The 19,673-nt window shown below is 44.2% G+C and overlaps 1 protein-coding gene across 1 annotated transcript in view; it reads right to left on the bottom strand.

Annotated features, from left to right (window-relative positions):
* Positions 1–19,673, bottom strand: part of kcnc1a (potassium voltage-gated channel, Shaw-related subfamily, member 1a) — a 50,226-nt gene that overhangs the window by 11,665 nt on the left and 18,888 nt on the right. The window contains 1 exon segment of the mRNA XM_057341749.1: positions 15,219–16,149. Within this exon segment, the coding sequence (XP_057197732.1) occupies positions 15,219–16,149 (931 nt within the window).

Genomic DNA, 19,673 nt, shown 5'->3' with positions numbered 1-19,673 from the left:
AGTCCGCCTGATAAGTTTCAGACATTTCAGCACCGACTGCGCACTCTCGTTGGTGAGACGCGCTGACATACGGACAGAGTCTAGTTCCATAACGAGTTAAGAGGAGCTCTGCACTGGGGAGAGCTTGCTCTTTTCTCGGTTGACCCGTAGGCCCAGACGGTCTAGGTGCCGGAGCACGAGGTCCCTGTGCGTACACAACACATCTCACGAGTGTGCCAAGATAAGCCAGTCGTCGAGATAGTTGAGTATCCGCACGCCTTGCTCCCTGAGGGGCGCTAAGGTAGCCTCTATGAGTTTGGTGAAAACCAGAGGAGACAGGGCCAGACCGAAGGGCAGGTACGCTCTTCCCTCGAACCGCAAGAACAGTCGGAAGCTGTCTGCGGGCACAGGTGCACCGCTGTGATGTACACCGGATGTGTGAGCAGTGTACGCGTCACATGAGCAGCATGTAGAGAGAGCGGCTGCAAACCCAACGTTCGCACTTGCAGTGCATTTCATACTGACTGTGTACATGTGTAGGTGAGAGTAAAATGTAATATATTATAAATCCTTTAAATGCTTATGTTGTCTGGCCAACAATCTTTTGACAACAGTTGTGTTTTTGGAAAGTTTTGGCAACTTTTTAAAACACATTTGACATCACTTACATGCATTATAGTAAAATTGTTACTTTTCTTCACAACCCATGTGCATTTTGGCCTTTAGCAATGCACTTTCATATTAACTGAGTAGTGTAACAAATGTAGACTCAAAACGATTGCTGCCTTCTGCTTCAGCACTGCTCCTGTGACACAAGCATGAGCTGCTCACATGTCCTGTGTAAATGCTCTATATCTGTTAACATGGCCACTGAAAAAAAAATGTCACTATTGGAATTTAAACAATTAGAAGCTTTTGTATGTCACCAGATGTTCCATGTGTGTACGGTGATGTCATCAACAACTAGTTGTTTAGTTTGGTTCCATACACACTGATTAGATTTGTTTCTTTAGGTGGTTGTTACAGAGAATGTTTGGTTGTTACAGTTATGTGAATACTCTTGTGACAGTTAAAAGACTGAATGGTATTGTAATGGGTATGAATTGTTTGATTTTTCTTGCAGGTCTTTGTTTTTTCTGTGTGACCCAGCCGAAGATATCAAAAGATCAGATGTTGGCCTGGACAGATTTTGGCTTACAGTACTCCACACTGACTTCTTTGCTGTTCCCTGAATGACTGACTACCGTGTTATAAAGTAAAACTGAGCACCTGTCAGTTTGTGGAGTTTGTGTTGTAAAGTCGCACATGTGTAGGCTATCAGTAAATTGAAGGTTTTGTTATGAGCTGCTGTTTTCTATTTTTCTCTCTCACAACACAATAGTTTTACCTTTTCAAAGTCTTCACTGGAGGTGCACAAATATACTAAAAATAGACTAAAATATTTTCTACATATTCCCCACATACTTGCCTTTTATTCAGGTGTGCATTATTGTTATGCAGGTTGTCTTTAACAGGAAGATAGATAGGTTAAGAGTGACTAGGGACCAGCACCACTTCCACTTATAACACTGTTTAAAAAATGTATTTTAAAGAATCTGACATAAAGTTTTGGGATTTTAATGTCATCTCCACTCTGACAGGACTTGAATTGGTGCTAGTCCCTCAAAGTCACACAAAGTGTGTTTCCGCGTGTTATTCATTTTCCTGACGAGAAACCCTGATAAAACACATGTATAAGCTAATCAGCGTCTGTAGTAACAGACGCGTTCAAATGCAGCAGGGCTGCGCAAATTGCGTGGCATATCGCATTAAAGTACTGCGAGAGCGATTCAGATTCATACGGAGAAGTCGGCACTTGAATTACTCTCGCGGTACTTTAATGATATACGCCGATAGATTTGCGCAGCCCCGCATTAAGTGGAACGCGTCTTTTCCTAAAGACGCTGATTAGCATGTTTAGGTGTGTTTTATCAAAGTTGGGGTTAAATTCTGCAGGAAAAGGGATCTCGCGGGACAGAGTTGAGAACCACTGACAATGGCACGCTCTGCCCTTCGGAGTTAGTAAGGCATAATGATCACTTCATTTGGAATGTTCCCCTTGACAGTTCGGTGCGAATACAAGTACTGATACACCCCTAATGTATTTGTGAATGTATTTCGTAAAAATTATAAATCAATGTAACATGATGTTTAATACATTATTACAGTCTAACTTATATATTAGTTTTAAGTATTTTGAGATTGTTAATTTTTAATGTTTATTATGTTAAATTGTCAAGTAATTTCACCGAGCTGAAATCAACATCGAATCAATGTTAGGTAAGGGAACTATTTCATCGATTTTTAATGACAATAAATGTTATTTTGTATTTTTTGTAAGTTGTCTTATTTTGAGAGTAATAATATATAATATTGAATACAACATTATATAATTTTAAAAAGACCAAATTTAGACTTGAAACGGACGTCTTTTTATAGACGTCTTTTCAACGACCTGAAAAAGACGTCTTTTCACCTTTCACTTTTCAACCAAATTTGGACGTTGTTTGGATGTCTGGCAGTGACGTCTTTTCAACGACTTTTTGCTGGGTGGGATGTGTCAAAAACTATGAAGATATAGGGGATATATTCACATCCTTAAAATATCCGCAACAGTTGCTATGCAAGTAAATTACCTCAAAACCTAAGTCTCTCTCGTGAAAGGCACAATTAAAGAAGCCGACAGACACGTTTATTTGTAGCACCACATTTTACCAAACAGCATGGTGCATCTCTGGTACTGCTCCAAAGAATGAAAGAGAAACATTGAATTATAGCCTCTGGCCAATGAGTAATATATAGAAACAGCTCATGGCAAGCAGCCTGTTCACCTGGGAGCTCTCTGGCAGCCAGAAGCTCGTGCTCACTCGATTTATGCCTCATCGATCAGAGCGGTGCCAAAACTCCTCAGGGGAAAGAACTCTACCACCTGGATTTTCCATTGTATCTCCAACACTGATTCAAGCACGTGTCTGCTAACGTATTACTGTCAACTAAAGAACATCTGTCAGCGAGTACAACAGGTTTCAGCTTTGCGGTTATTCAAATGGGATGCTAGTCTCGTTGGTAATATTAGAGTGGCTACATTTCATTAAGGTCGACTGACAGATAGTCAAATGTACAGCACACACACTCTGTCTGTAGACAGACTACAGGGTAAAGTGTGAATAATACTGAAGAAATGTAAAGAAATGATTTAATCCCCTCTGAAAATGGACAAAGTTTTGTTATTTGTATAGTGAAGCAGGTTTTAACTCTTTAACTGTGGAAAAGAACTCAGTTATGTGTATGAAGGACAACTGGATATGCGTATGTGAGGACAGCTGAGAAGATCATCAGGGTCACTCTACCCTCTATCATGGACATATACACCACACACTGCATCCGTAAAGCTACCAGCATCTTTTCACCCTTCTGCCTTCTGTAAAAAGGTTCCAGATCAATCGTGCCCCCACCTCCAGACTGTGCAACAGCTTCTTTCCACAAGCCATTTGACTCCTAAATAAGACTCAGGACTAACACATATACGTACACTGTAACACCCACATTTGCACCAATAACTGCCCTACTTGCATATTTTTGCACCAACACTGCTGCTAGTTTCTCATTGAACGTTTACATGTACAGTAGTATGATTACATGGACAATGTTTAACTACTTGTTTGCAATCTGATGTTGAACGCTGTTTACTGTGGTTTATTTGTGTCACGTTTTTGCACTAAAGGCGTTGTATTTAACCTTTTTTTTCTTTTGCACTAAATGTTGTACTTGCACAGATTTGCACATGTGCACTTTATGTAATCTGTGTGTTTATGTCTTAAGTATGTATAACACCTTGGTCTTGGGGGAACATTGTTTTGTTTCACTGTGTACTGCACTGTATATTGTTGAAATGACAATAAAAGCCACTGAGAGAATTTGTTGTGTTTATTCATCTTTTTTGTGTGGGGTGTAAGTGTGCGTTTGTCAGACAGCACCCAACTCTTTAAAAACATACACACTGTTGTGAAGTGATGCAATGATTTGTACTGCAGAGTCTGGAAGCAGGATGGAGGAGGACGTGACTCATCTTCACGAATAGTTTGATGAACACAGGCATCCCTCTCACGCTCACCTATGTTCTTGCTCTTTGTTTGCTTTTCTTTGTTGACTATTAATTTTGAGGCCTAAAGTTGGACATTAGTGTGCATGCATATCTGCCTAATGTGCGTATGCAGTTGTTGTGACATCTATGATCTGATTATAGTGGGAGAGACAAATACGGTAAATGTTTTATTATACAGATTTTGATAACGCCAAATGCAAGGGTACATTCAAATGCCCCCAACAGTTTCCTGCAAAGTGAACTTCACAGGGTTTTCTAGCCAACTCAAGTGATATTCCTAATAGTAGGGAGTGTTACGCTCACTTTCATGGTCACTTCACAAAGTGATGTTCACAAATTTATTGCATTTTTAGCCAAATTTTGTGAAGTGACCATGAAACATAACAAGCATAACACTCCCTACCATAAGGAATCTCACTTGAGCATAATGTGGTATATGCACACGGAGCAATGGCGTCCTTCCGCTAAAATCTCAGCCAGCTCTGTTACATCCGGTGCCATAGGGAACAAAGGCGTTTCGCTTCAGGATGCACATAGGATTACAACAATGTGAGTCTAATTATTCAAACACTTCACCATACGTGGACAACTAAAAAGGAGAAGGAATTCAGGCTATCCGTTTCAAGGTACATCGACAAATATGAAAAAAAGCGAAGTGAACTTTTGCACTTACTAGAAGCATGATCACAGAGGCACTTAACAATGCTCACCCGTAGTGCTATCGGTTTGCCGAAATTTTAACGTTTTCTTACTAAACACATTGTTATCACTTGGTGAATATCCCCTTAGTGCTAAGAGAGCGGAAGTGACCTAGCTGGCAGCGATTTTAGCAGAAGTATGTCATCGTCCAGTGGATAGTTCACCCAAAACTGAAAATTCAGTCATCATTTACTCACTCCCAAGTAAATGCAAGTCAATGGGTACTGCCATTTTAAGAAAGTCACAGGTTTGAAAAGAGGGTGACTAAATGATGGCAGAATTTTCGGTTTTGGATGAGCTATCACTTTAAGTCAAGACAGCACTTTTATGTTCATTATCATAAAAAAATGTATATACAGTATATATACAGTATATATATATATATATATTATATTGCCACATTATGGTTTATATCAAAGTTTGGAGCATCATTATAGCTCAGAAGTGGTCACTAGGCAGTTGCACAGTGTGTGCGTGCGTGCATGTGTCTGGTTCAACACAGTTGATGAATAAATAATGATGGTGTGGAGTGCAATAAATGAGGAGACAAGAGACGAAGATGCGTCGGGTCCGCTTACTCTCCACTTTTATATATCTCACACCGAACAGCGAGTGAGTTCAAAACAAACAGCATACACATCTCAAAACCGGAACCCCAACAAAACCCCTCCCTCTCTTAAAGGTACAGTACCTTGGTGAATGTCTCCGTTAATATTACTCGTGGTTCGCCACACAGGCCCCCCCAGAATTCACCCCTAAAAACAGGCCAGACCGAACAGGTACCCCCCCAAAAAAACATAGGTCTCTATTCATACTTGCAAAACAGAACATCTTTTACAGTGTTTATAAAAGTCAATGTATGGGGGGCGTATCAGGCGGCCATAACGGCTTCGCTTAACAGGAGAGGGGGGCGAAGGGCCAGGGGCAGGGCAGGGGCTGAGGCTGCCGCAGGGGGGCGCCCTCGCCGAGGAGGCTGGGCCAGCTGAAGTGGTTTACTAATATCCACATGAGCAGGCTTGAGACGGTCTATCGCCACCCGCTCAGGCCTGCCGCCCATATCCACAACAAAGTTCTTAGACCCTCCCACCAGGACACGGGAGGGTCCATCGTAGGGGGGCCGCAGTGGGGTACGATGGCCATCGTGGCGGATGACTTTGAAGGGTGCCAAGGGGGCCTTGGTATGACGAATCACCTTTGCGCGCTGGCATGCCACACAGGCATCAGCCCATGCCCTGATGTCCCTCCGCAGTCCCGGCCAGATGAGCTTGGCCCCCACCAGCTTGGTAGAGGCCTTCACCCCCGGGTGGGAAAGGCCGTGGATGGCATCAAAAACCTTACGTCTCCAGCCAGCAGGTACCATAGGGTGCGGTTGGCCAGTGGAGACATCACAGAGGAGTGTAATGTTGGCCGTGTCAAAAACCACATCCTCCATGAGCAGTGCCATGGGGGCCGTCCTGTAGGCTTGCACCTCAGTGTCCGTGTTCTGATCCACCGCCATAGTAGCGTAGTCGAGGCCCAAGTGGACGGACCCAGCAACAGCCCGGGAGAGGCAGTCGGCGACGAAATTGTCTTTACCGGCCACGTGCTGAATTTCAGTAGTTAACTCTGAGATGGCATAGAGCTGACGCTGCTGTCGACCAGACCATGGTTCCGAAGACTTGGCCATAGCAAATGTCAGTGGTTTGTGGTCTACTAAAGCCGTGAAACGCCGGCCCTCCAACAGGAACCGGAAATGATGGGTGGCAAGGAAAAGACCCAGGAGCTCCCTGTCGAAGGCGCTGTATTTCCTCTCGTTGTCACGGAGCTTCCTGCTGAAAAAGGCCAGCGGCTGCCAGTCTCCGCCCACCCACTGTTCACACACCGCCCCCACGGCGTAATCCGAGGCGTCCGAAGTAAGAGCCACTGGGGCGGTCGGAGACGGGTGCGCCAGCAGAGCAGCGTTGGCCAGCGCGGTTTTGGCAGGATCAAAGGCATCAGTCATTGCTGGGGACCAATCCAACACGTCCGCCGGCCTCCCACCCCGCAAGGCGTCGTATAAGGGTCGCATAATTTGGGCCGCATGGGGGATGAAACGGTTGTAGAAGTTCACCATACCCAAGAACTCCTGCAGGGACTTCACAGTGCGTGGGCGTGGGAAACTGGCGACGGTGTCCACCTTTTTGCAGGGAGGGGCACGGCCCCCTGCGGGGTGACGTGGTGGCCGAGGAAAGTGATGGACGACCAGCCAAACTCACACTTAGCCGGGTTGAGGATGAGACCATGCTCGTTGAGCCGGCCGATTAGCTGCCTGAGATGCGTCAGGTGGTCGTCCGCGGACGCGCTGGCCACGAGAATGTCATCCAAGTAAACAAATAGGAATGGCATGTCCCTCAGCACAGAGTCCATGAGGCGCTAAAACGTCTGCGCTGCACCCTTGAGGCTGAAAGGCATCCGTAGGAATTCAAAAAGGCCAAAGGGTGTGATGACTGCTGTCTTGGGGACATCCTGCGGGTGGACAGGCACCTGGTGGTAACCGCGCATCAGGTCCACCTTCGAAAAGATGGTGGCGCCGGCTAGATGGGCGGAGAAATCCTGTATGTGCGGTACTGGGTACCGGTCGGTGGTGGTGGCATTGTTCAGGCGACGGAAATCACCACAGGGATGCCAACCGCCATCAGCCTTGGTCACCATGTGTAGGGGGGAGGCCCATGGGCTGTTAGAGCGGTGCACGATGCTGAGGTGCTCCATGGTAGCGAACTCCTCAATGGCGATCGCGAGCTTGGCAGAGACGAGGCGCCGGGCTCGTGCATAGACTGGGGGGCCAACCGTGGTGATGTAGTGCTCCACGCCATGCTTAGCCACCGCCAATGAAAACGTGGGCGTGGTTATGTCAGGAAACTCAGCCAGCAGGCATTGATACAGGTCCCCGGTGGCAAGCGTATTTGACAGACAAAGCGCCCCCACCCCTCCAAGCATGCAGGGGTACAAAGCAAAAGAAAGGGCGTCGATCAGGCGGCAGTTTGTAACATCCACCAACAGTCTGTAAGCGCAGAGGAAATCCGCCCCCAGGAGCGACGTAGATACGGCGGCCATTACGAAATCCCAGCCGAATCGCTGCCCGCCGAAACACACTTCCACATACCTCGTGCCATAGGTACAAATGGGTGTGCCGTTAGTGGCGTCCATCGGAGGGCCATGCCTGCCAGCCATAGTATCCACAGTCGTCGCCGGCAGGATGCTGTGTTGAGCCCCAGAATCGACCAGCAGCCGCCGGCCGGACAAGGTGTCAGCGATGAATAACAGCTTGCAGTCACGGCCAGCACCCATAGCTGTTAATGAGCGCCGGCCAGGGCTTTTCCCTGGGCTCTAAAACTGCAAGGCTGACGACACTGCTTGGCCTTGGCCCCAAACCTGGAATGGTAATAACACCACCCTTCCTCACGCTGTCGGCGGGCCGTCACGGCAGCTGCGGTGTCCAGGTCGTCCTCCGGGGGGCCAAGCGGGGCAAACGTGTGCTGGGGGGCAAAAGCGCATGGACAAACTGCTGCCGGTTGGCGAGGAAAATCCTGTCCGCCTCCACAGCCAGCTCCTGGTAGTCTCTGGAGGAAGGAAGGGGGGGACTGGCCAGTGCGGTGTGCACGGGTACTGGAAGCTGCCGCAGAAAAATGTGGGCGAACAAGAATGAGGGATCCGCTGCGCCCAGCACAGCTAGCATCCTCTCTATTTACTCGGACGGCTTGCTGTCACCAAGGCCGTTCAGAGACAACAGGCGGTCTGCTTTCTCCAGCTCCGACAGCTCAAAGAGATTCAACAGAAACGTTTTGAGTGCGTCGTATTTGCCGTCAACCGGAGGAGCCTCTAACAGCACCATAGTCCTGGCTGTCGTCGAGGCATCTAAGGCCGCTACCACGTGGAAATATTTTGTAACATCCTGTGTTATTCCTCTCAGCTGGAACTGGGCTTCGATGTGTTGAAACCACGGCCGTGGTTTGTGCTGCCAAAAGTCCGTTAATTTGACCGTGGCGGTGCAGGTAGCATCGACATTAGCCGCGCCGCTAGCAGCAGCATTTTCATTACCATCGTGGTGTTACATAATTCAGTCGTATCCAACTCGCGTCAGGGTCACCATTTGTGGAGTGCAATAAATGAGGAGACAAGAGACGAAGATGCGTCGGGTCCGCTTACTCTCCACTTTTATATATCTCACACCGAACAGTGAGTGAGTTCAAAACAAACAGCACACACATCTCAAAACCGGAACCCCAACAAAACCCCTCCCTCTCTTAAATGTACAGTACCTTGGTAAATGTCTCCTTTAATATTACTCGCGGTTCGCCACAATGGCAATTTAAGAAGCTGCCCCTTTTCTGCTGAAAGCAAAGAGGCTTCTAGCTGCATTTGGGGTGTAGACGAGTATGTTTAGGGGCCCTGTGGAGCATGGCAAAGTTTAGATCACAGTAAGCATTTGCTCATGACTAGTGGTCACTAATTCAGATTTTGATTACATTTCTGCATTTAACAGACACTTTTATCCAAAGGAACTTAATGTCTAATTAATTTGATCAATTTGTGTGTACTCTGGGAATCGAACTTGTGACCTTGCCGAACTCAAAGAGCATGTTCCTTTTCATTTTGAAGGTGAACTACACCTTTAAATGTGCAAGTGTAGATAATATATAGTATCAATTTATGAATTAAAGCTGCAAGCAGCGATGATCGGGCCCTCGCGCAAAAGTGAAACCGCAACCCTGTGCCATCACCACTCGTCGGCCTCAGGAACAGTGAACGGTGGGCAACGTGCATATAAGGAGTTACATTATAGATTTTTCCGTGCCATATTCCCTTTTTCCAGCTGGTGGCGCTATGACTATAAGTGAACACTGACATGGATATGTGTTCAGGCCAGGACTCTTATCAAACATGTGAAGTGTGAGGCCGGTCAGACATTGCGTGCCTGAGTTACTATAGCTTCCTGTTTCATGGCGAAACTTCAAACTGTGTCAGGCCGCCACGGACACGCCCCTCAACGAAAAGTCAGGAACTTGCAATGTATCTTCACAGAGGTCTGAAGATCATACTGGCTGTACTCTTCAAATATATGCTGACCTGTTCGAACCTCTATGAGGAGTCAATCACAGTTTGAAACATGTCACTTCCGGTTTCCTGCAGGTGGCACTATAACTGTATCTGAAAATTACCATGTAGATGTCTTCAGGCCAGGTCTCTTATCAAACATGTGAAGTTTGGGGCAGGTCAGACATTGTGTGCCTGAGTTACTATAGCTTCCTGTTTCATGGCGAAACATCATACTTTGTCAGGCCTCCAGGAACACGCCCCTCAATGAAAAGTTAGGTTCTTGCAATGTATCGTCACAAAGGTCTGAAGATCATACTGGCTGTACTCTTCAAATATGATGCTGACCTGTTTGAATCTCTATGAGGAGTCAATCACAGTTTGAAACATGTCGCTTCCTGTATCCTGCAGGTGGCGCTATAACTGTATCTGAAAATTACCATGTAGATGTCTTCAGGCCAGGACTTTTATCAAATGTGTGAAGTCAGGGTTCTGTTGGACATTGTAGGCCTGAGTTAAAACAAATTCTTGTTCATGTCGAAATGCCAAATTTTGGCAGGCCGCCAGGGTCACGTTCCCCCACGAAAAGTCAGGATCTCCACAATTTCGCTTCGCAAAGGCCTTAAGATGAGAATGACATGAAGATGATGTTGATCGGATTAAAACTCTAGGAGGAGTTCGTTAAAGTACGACGACTGGAAATTGAAACAAATTACAAAATTGCACAGGAAATCAAAAATCACGCACTTCCTGTTGGGTTTAGAGATGTGCCCCAAGAGACTTTTCTTAATGATTCGGGGTGTTCTATGAGCCCACCAAATTTGGTGTATGTACGTTTTGCTTAGCGGCCTGGGCAGTTCTAGGTGGCGCTAGTGAGCCAATTTGCCACGCCTAATTTTGAAACCCCTATCATACGTAAATTTTCGCCAAATTATTGTGAGTTTTTAAGCATGTTTAGGCCTTCAAATTAGCGATCAAAGAGGGAGAAGAACACAGAAACAATAGGGCTCTGCATTGCGGTGCAAGCCGGTGGCTTGCTCCTCCGTGCTCGGGCCCTAATTATACATATGACAAATATGCTTTATTATCTGTGAGCTACTTTTTATATATCTTCGCAGAGCTCAGTAAATGTGCCATGAACTCTTAGGATCATGCTGGATGTGAATCATAGAGCTATATCTGAACAATGATAATTACACAACTCATATTTCTCAAGAGACCTCTGAATTAGCTACAACTATAAGACAGGGATGGATATAGTCTAAAGAGAACAGAATGGTGACTAATCTCACAGAGCGACACTGCGTGTGAGCATCACATAGCCGAATGTTTGCTATGTTGCAATGCGGTTGTGGCCAATTCAACAGATGCTTTCACTCTATGTGCTGGTGAGTGTGGTTCTCTGCAGAGAGTTAAATGGATGGAGCTTAAAATCAAGGCCTTTCTCCATTGTCCCATCTGCAAACTCATTTACAAGAAAATTTTGAAGAGTCTATGCTAAGTAACAGAGAGAGAGACTGGGAGAAATTAATTTTAAGATTATGATTCCTATTTATTCTAATGGCCATGAAGACTAAAGTATAATTGGATTTATTGTCCATTACGTGTCCATTCACATCTGAACATCTGCCATTGGAAACGCAGATGCATTTTATACCCAAAAACAACCAGAGACATATAATCCCTAAAAACTCAAGCGCCATTTAACGGCTTGTATTGATTTATGCTGCATTTTCCTCACAGCATATAACCGTGTGTATGTGTGTTAGGCTGTGCAGAAGTCGTGCACGGCGAGTGAATGACTGCAGCTCGTTGCAGAGTGCGATTCCTATTGTGCCGTTGCTTAGACACCGTTGCCATAGCAACAGGCTCTAGTGCAGTGTAAAAACACAGAATGAAATAATAAAGAGATGGTGTGAAAACAGGGCACAACCCTCTCTAGTCTCTCCATTATGAGAAAGCTTGGTTTATAAATGGACAGACTGACCGCATAAGTAAACGTGGCATACGCTTACATCTTTGCCATACAGTACCTGAGTCATGCTAACTAATAATTGTTGTGTCTGTGGACATGTTTTTATATCCCGGTGGGGACCTAAACCTGAATGCACACCAACACATGGGGACTCGTGTCACCATGGGGACCAAAATTGAGGTCCCCATGGGCAAAAAAGCTTATAAATTGTACAGAACAATATTTTTTAAAAATCTAAAAATGCAAAAGTTTTCTATGATCTTTAGGTTTAGGGGTTGGGTTAGGGATAGGGGATAGAATATACAGTTTGTACAGTATAAAAAACATTACGCCTATGGACTGTCCCCACGGAAGATAGTAAACCAGACATGTGTGTGTGTGTGTGGTGTGTGTGTGGTGTGTGCTGTGTGTGTGGTGTGGTGTGTGTGCGTGTGGTGTGTGTGTGTGCGTGTGTGTGTGGTGGTGTGTGTGTGTGTGTGTGTGTGGGTGTGTGTGTGTGTGTGTGTGTGGTGTGTGGTGTGTGTGTGTGTGTGTGGTGCGTGTGTGTGTGTGTGTGGTGTGTGTGTGTGTGTGTTTGTGTGTGTGGTGTGGTGTGTGTGCGTTCATGTTTGTATATCCCGGTGGGGACCTAAACCTGAATCACACCAACACATGGGGACTCGTGTCACCGTGGGGACCAAAATTGAGGTCCCATGGGCAAAAAGCTAATAAATTGTACAGAACAATATTTTTTACAAATCTAAAAATGCAAAAAGTGTTCTATGATCTTTAGGTTTAGGGATAGGGTTAGGGATAGGGGATAGAATATACAGTTTGTACAGTATAAAAACATTACGCCTATGGACTGTCCCCACGGGGATAGTCAACCAGACAGTGTGTGTGTGTGTGTTGTGTGTGTGTGTGTGTGTGTGTGTGTGTGTGTGTGTGTGTGTGTGTGTGTGTGTGTGGTGTGTGTGTGTGTGTGTGTGTGTGTGTGTGGTGTGTGTGTGTGTGTGTGTGTGTGTGTGTGTGTGTGTGTGCGTGTGTGTTGTGGTGTGTGTGTGTGTGTGTGCGTGTGTGTTGTGTGTGTGTGTGTGTGTGTCGTGTGTGTGTGTGTGTGTGTGTGTGTGTGTGGTGTGTGTGTGTGTTCATGTTTGTATATCCCGGTGGGGACCTAAACCTGAATACACACCAACACATGGGGACTCGTGTCACCGTGGGGACCAAAATTGAGGTCCTCATGGGCACAAAAGCTAATAAATTGTACAGAACAATATTTTTTACAAATCTAAAAATGCAAAAAGTGTTCTATGATCTTTAGGTTTAGGGATAGGGTTAGGGATAGGGGATAGAATATACAGTTTTTACAGTATAAAAACATTACGCCTATGGACTGTCCCCACGGGGATAGTCAACCAAAGCGTGTGTGTGTGTGTGTGTGTGGCCTGGGAAAATTATGAGCTTGTTCCACCCTGGTAAACACACTTTAAAGGCCACCTTGAGAGTCTTAACACCCAGGTTCCCCAAAGAGCCCCCTTGTTTGCACATATGTTCACAACTACAAGCGCAATCAAAGTCTTATTTTAGGTGTAAATAGTAATTTTATAATGAGGGGAATCCCTCCAGTCAGACATAGTTACTCTCACAGATGAGAGATTCTTCAACCATGCTGATCAGACGACAAGGCTGACTCTTTATCAGTGTTGCTCACTAAAACCCACCCGCTCCAACAAAAACCAGCCCAATTTTTAACACTGCAATGTCAACAATGATAATGACCATTTTATCTCCTTAAAACAAAGTATGACAAGATGACAAAAGATAATAAAAACGAGGAAAACAGATCAAACGGATCTATAGAAAATGCATTACAGAGAGTTAGAAAATATGATTTATAAGTCCGGAAACCACTTCAAAGCGACAATCAAGAAATTAACCAATGACTTTAACCCTAAAAAAAGTGCAAAAAGTGCCCATTATAATTAATCGGAAAGCAACGTGAGTAGGCATTTTACACTCATTCATGAACTTCATGCACACACCACGGCAGCAAAAAATGTGTAACATCTGAGAGAACTACAGTACGTATTTTGTGAAATATATTTAGCAGAACATGTAATGCAAAATTTAGCAAGTCCAGCAGCTGTAAAGAGTATGCCAGAGTACAGTCTGTACAGTTTAAAGGTGTGCTGATGATGAACAGAAGTACTGTATATTCCCATATTCAGTTTGATTTCTATTAAATTATTCAACTGTGCTCTGAATTCAGTTATAGTTATATTTTCGAGTCGTCTGTCACCACATCCACGTTGTGAGATTTGAGTTACTCTCCCATTACCGTGCAACATATATTTGGGCCACTTGGCATTGTGATCGCTTCAATAGGCTATACAAAATCTGGTCCTGTATCCCGACAAAACCCCGTCACTCACGAGTCATCACATCTCAACGGTGGATTGATTGACAGGTCTCCCTATCCCAGACCTGATTGGTTAAACTGAACCAATAAGGGCTGTGTGTTTATGACTGCACTACACATTATTTTCGAATGTTTTGAAATTACTTGACTAAATAAAAGCAAAGAAAAGGCAAGCTGCTTGGGCGGGTTTTTAATTTCCAATGCATTTTTCTCCGGTCTAACCCGCCCAAGCTGGCCACACTGCTCTTTATCTGTAAGAGCTGCAGATGAAGGCACTCACCAGCACTTACAAACCTGTAAGAATACTTCATACAGAATAGAGTGTGAAATATCTCATTTACGCTGCTCAATTTTGTATGCAAGTGTGGTGGTACCTCTTCAAGGGGCAATAAGAAATGTACCAAACAAAATAAGATAACATGGATACTCATTACTGTATATTATGATGATAAGATGATAACTGGCAGAATAGCATAACAGCCTTAGAGCTTGTTAACCCGGTTGGCCTCGTAGCAAAAGCAACAAAAGCGACATATTACGCTTATACTATAAATAAGGCAAAGCGATCAATAAATATACAGAGGCGAGTTGAATAAGCGTGCTCCTGTTTGTCTGCGTGAATATAATTTATCCTCACAGGAGTCTGATGGAAAACATAGACATAAAGAATGATGCATGGGGCATTGGTTGTTATGCAGCCATGGTGAAGCCGCTTCTGTGTGTTTGTTTCTAGGCTTGTCTGTGTGAAGAGGCAGAACAGAATGCAGTGTGATGAGATTTTGTAATGTCTCCAGATGGTTGGGCAGCATTTGAATGAATCCCAAATGAGAGATTTGCATACAGTTTACATGTGTGAATTCAGCCTTCAAGATAAGTCGCGTCTATAAAGATGGTTTATTGGAAGGGAAGGTAAAGTATATTGAATCTCAAACAATTACTTCAGGTAGACATTAGACAGACACATTTGTTACCTGCTCTGTTCATTTCTAAAACCTCCTCCTGGGCAACCAGAGAGCAATGATCACTTCGCGGGCTGAGGTGGGGCGAGTTCATGGCTGACTTACAGTAATTGGGTGAACCCAGTTGTGGGGCACGGGGAATATGCTTGTTCTTTTTCTTTGGTAGTTTCTGCTTAGCCATGGCTAGAGAGTAATACATCCCAAAGTTATTGACAATGACGGGCACGGGCATAGCGATGGTTAATACACCCGCCAGGGCGCACAATGCTCCCACCAACATGCCCGACCATGTCTGAGGGTACATGTCTCCTTAGCCCAGCGTGGTCATAGTCACAACGGCCCACCAGAAGCCGATGGGGATGTTTTTGAAATGTGTGTGCTCGCTGGCGCGTGGGTCGTTGGGGTTGGCACCGATTCGTTCCGCGTAGTAGATCATGGTGGCAAAGATGAGCACTCCAAGAGCGAGAAAGATGATGAGCAGGAGAAACTCGTTGGTGCTGGCACGGAGGGTGTGCCCCAGTACGCGCAGCCCCACAAAGTGTCGGGTCAGCTTGAAGATCCGGAGGATCCGGACGAAACGCACCACTCGGAGGAACCCAAGGACGTCCTTTGCTTCAGAAGAGGACAACCCGCTCAGACCCACCTCCAGGTAAAAGGGCAAGATGGCCACAAAATCTATGATGTTGAGGGCATTTCTGATGAACTTCTTTTTGTCTGGACAGAAGGTGATACGCATGAGGAACTCAAAGGTGAACCATACCACACACACACCCTCTATGTAGGTTAGGTAGACTACTGTCTCTGTCTCCTGGTTAATCCTGGAGCTGTTGTCATGCGGGTTAAAATATGTCCGGTTAATGATGGGGTTGAAGGCCTCGTGCGTCTCCAGGCAGAACGTGGTTATGGAAACCAGAATGAAGAAAAGCGAAGCAAATGCCACCCACTGCAGAAAAGAGAGAGAGGGAGAAAGAGAGGACAGAGGGGTAAAAATGAAAAACACAATGTTAAAAAATGCATTTTCTATCCATTCAAAAAACACTTTTCATAGAGGCAAGAGTTAAACTGAGGTCAGTACTTTAAAGCATTATCCAAAAGGCCTCTCTTAGTGCAAAACATATCCTTGATCTCTTCACTCTGTATGTGTATGGTTACAGGGATGTTGGTCAAGTAAAAAACATCCTGGATCAAGATTTTTTTGATTGGTTATAGTTCACCCAAAAATGAAAATCCTGTCATTATTCACTCACTTCCGGGTCATTTCTTTCTTCTGCAGAACACAAAAGAAGTTTTTTTTAAAGAATGTTGGTATCCAAACAGCGGCGGCGCAGCACCCATTCACTTCTATTCTATTGACACAAAACCAATGCAAGTGAAGGGGTGCCAGTTAACAACATTCTTCAAAATATCTTCTTTTGTGTTCTGCAGAAGAAAGACATTCATACGGGTTTGAAATGACAAGAGGCAGAATAAATGATAACAGAATTTTCATTTTTGGGTGAGCTATCATTTTAGAACTTTTACTATCGTTGTGGGGACATTAAATGTACACACAAAGACTTTCCAATGTTTCTCTCCAACACATGCTAATGAGAACAGAGAATAAGCAAGTACATTAGAGCAGTTCTTTCATGGAGGTTTTGTCTGTCACTTCTGTTCATATAACAACATGCAGGTAAATGTATTTATTGTACAGGTTTCTTTTTTTGATGCCTTTATGTTCTGTGATATTTGGACAAACTCCAGCGCTGATAATTATTCTAGTGAGAAAACTTGCTAAACATAACTAACCAGCAAAACAAAGCCACTGAGGACCAAACAAAGCCAGATAATAGAAATCAGCAGCTGAGGGCTCTCAAAGCCATCAGCAAAGTGTAGTAATGAGCTGAATGAAAGAACACAATAAACATACCAATGACAACAGCCCGGAGCTCATGAGATCTGGAGAAAAACACCAACACAACACACTTTGTAATGTTATGAGGAATCTCATTTCTTTGTTTTACTTGAGTTTTAATTTATTTATTAATCACAGTTTATGTTTTGAGTGCCCCTCTCACCCTAAGGCCCACAATAACACCCATAGTTACACATTTTTTCTCACCAAAAACAGGCAATTATATTTGATCATATATACTTGATTTTTCAACATTTAAAGAATATATCCCCAAGCTGTCCCTTCACACAGAGCTGGATAAGATATTTTTTATGAAATATAAAATGATTTGCCTCTTACTGTGTCCTTGCAATTTCTTACAGGTGTACAGAATGGTCTGCACAACATGGCCTTGGGTGAGCCTCCTACAGTAAGTCCCACGCTTGAAGTCTTTTACAGCAGAACCTACAGCTTGAGCAACACTTGAAATCACAGAGGTGAAACTCTCTTGCACAACAGCAAGATCAGTAAGTACACAGGTTTAATAGAGTAAAGAACAAATATCAATCAAATAATACCTAAACTGAGTGCATATAAAAAGTTCAGGAAATTTCCTGGTTTCCATTAGCGGTTATAATTCACAATGACCATTACAACATAATGCATATATTTCTGTCGGGCTAACAGCTGAAGAGTCTGAAACTGAATGAGTGATTCATGCTATTTTCAAGTTCAAAGTTTTTGTTGGCGTAGTTGTTTGCCTGTGATATTTAATTCTATTCTCTTTGGCATATTCACAATGATGAATTAGCCTTGCTGGACTGTTTGGGTTGAGAATCATGTTACCTGCTCATCACAGGGATAAACTATGATTTGTCTTGCATTATAAATGAAATATATCCTAGCTTTACGTCTTTATAAATACACATATGTTATGATCCCGCCTGTCTAGCAGCTGTATCTCTTGTTCCCTTTCTGTCGGTCTCTCGACGTTGTGTCGAGCCGTCAGATGGGGTTCGTCCCTGAGAACCGATTGCTTCCGACTTCTTAGAAAAGGCCAATGAAATTGGCGAATGAAATTTGCATGCCGGACTCCGCCCCCGGATATCCGGGTATAAAAGGGAGACGGCTTGCCTCATTCATTCACCTTTTGTTCTTCAGAACCTTCGCTCATGATCAACAGACTTCGCTACAAGATAAGCAACTACAAGACTGCCGGTTCTACGACGTGGTGCAGCGGACTGTCCCTTCCTGCGGTGACTTCCCCTGGGCATCTTGGCAGTTCCAGAAGTGTTCTAGTTTTTTCTCTAAAAGAGCAAATTTCTCCAGCGTGGCATGTCCCACTGTTCTCGTGGGTGCAACACACTCATCGAGGAGGGGGACGGACAAGAGGTCTGCTTCCAGTACGCTGGGGCAGCCCTTGTGGATACGTCCAGAGGTGGGTAGTAACGCTACATTTACTTCGTTACATTTACTTATATATGTACTATGTACTAATATGTACTTTTTAAGTAAAATTAAAAGTGTGTACTTTTACTCTTACTTAAGTAAATTTCTAATAGAAAATCTGTACTTTTACTCCGCTACGTAACTTACATTGCGTGACATTCCTTCGTTCCTTCATTTTAAAATATGCTTTTTAAAACGCGTTGTTTATTTCAAGGTTGTCGTCTCTTTTTACGGGCATTCCCGAGTGATCGATTCTTTTGAGTCGATTCTTTTGAAAGCATTAATTGAACAATGGGCAAAACCATTTGAATAGGCTAATGAATCAGTTCAAATGATTTGTTCAGTTCGCAGCACGATCTCAATCATCTGAAGCAGGATTGCTCACTCCTCGTAGCACGAAACTTAAGAACACGCAGAACACAAAGAGCGTTGGATGAAGTGGATATTAATCTATATCTATACAATCAAAACTGCAAATGTGTCATATTGTTTGCCAGCAATGATAAATGCCCGCCATATGCGCGCACCCGCGCGACTTGTTCGTCAGACACAGAGACGTGGGCTTGCAGAAATATACATTTGAAGAACAGAAGGAAGAAAACTTGTTGATGGGCGTGTGGTTCACTGTTTACTGTTTGTTTACAAGTAAGAGCGTTTCACAACACACACATGACACAACACGAGAAAACATGAGCTTTGTTCAAAAATGTGTATTTCATTTAAGAGAGCACTGCAGATGCTCTAGATCATCTTAGGAAATGCTCTGAGTTTAGTTAATGCTTTAGTTTGACATGGTCTATTATTCTAAATAAGTTGTGTAAACTACATTGACATCAGGGGCCTGTTTCAATAAGGAGGTTCAACCAACACCGAGTTAAAATGTGAACTCTGAGTTGATTTACTCAGAGAATCGCAACTCTGAGTTTTCGGTTTCAGAACAGGTGATTTCAATTAGTTCAATCCACTCTGAGTAAGTTCACTCTAGGTTACGCGCGTGCACCATTGATTTAAAAAGCCATCATCAATTGAGCGAAGATAGCACGATTCACCATGGCAACAGCACCAAAAAAAGCAACATGGCGGCAGAAAGCACATGAGAGTGAGGCACACTTTCCGCTCGATTTACTTATGTCCTGAAAATGACT

The sequence above is a fragment of the Triplophysa rosa genome, linkage group LG1 (genome assembly GCF_024868665.1).
Source record: "Triplophysa rosa linkage group LG1, Trosa_1v2, whole genome shotgun sequence".
NCBI classification, from domain to species: domain Eukaryota; kingdom Metazoa; phylum Chordata; class Actinopteri; order Cypriniformes; family Nemacheilidae; genus Triplophysa; species Triplophysa rosa.
The sequence above is the reverse complement of the archived record's forward strand: the minus strand, read 5'-3'. Positions and strand labels throughout refer to the sequence as shown.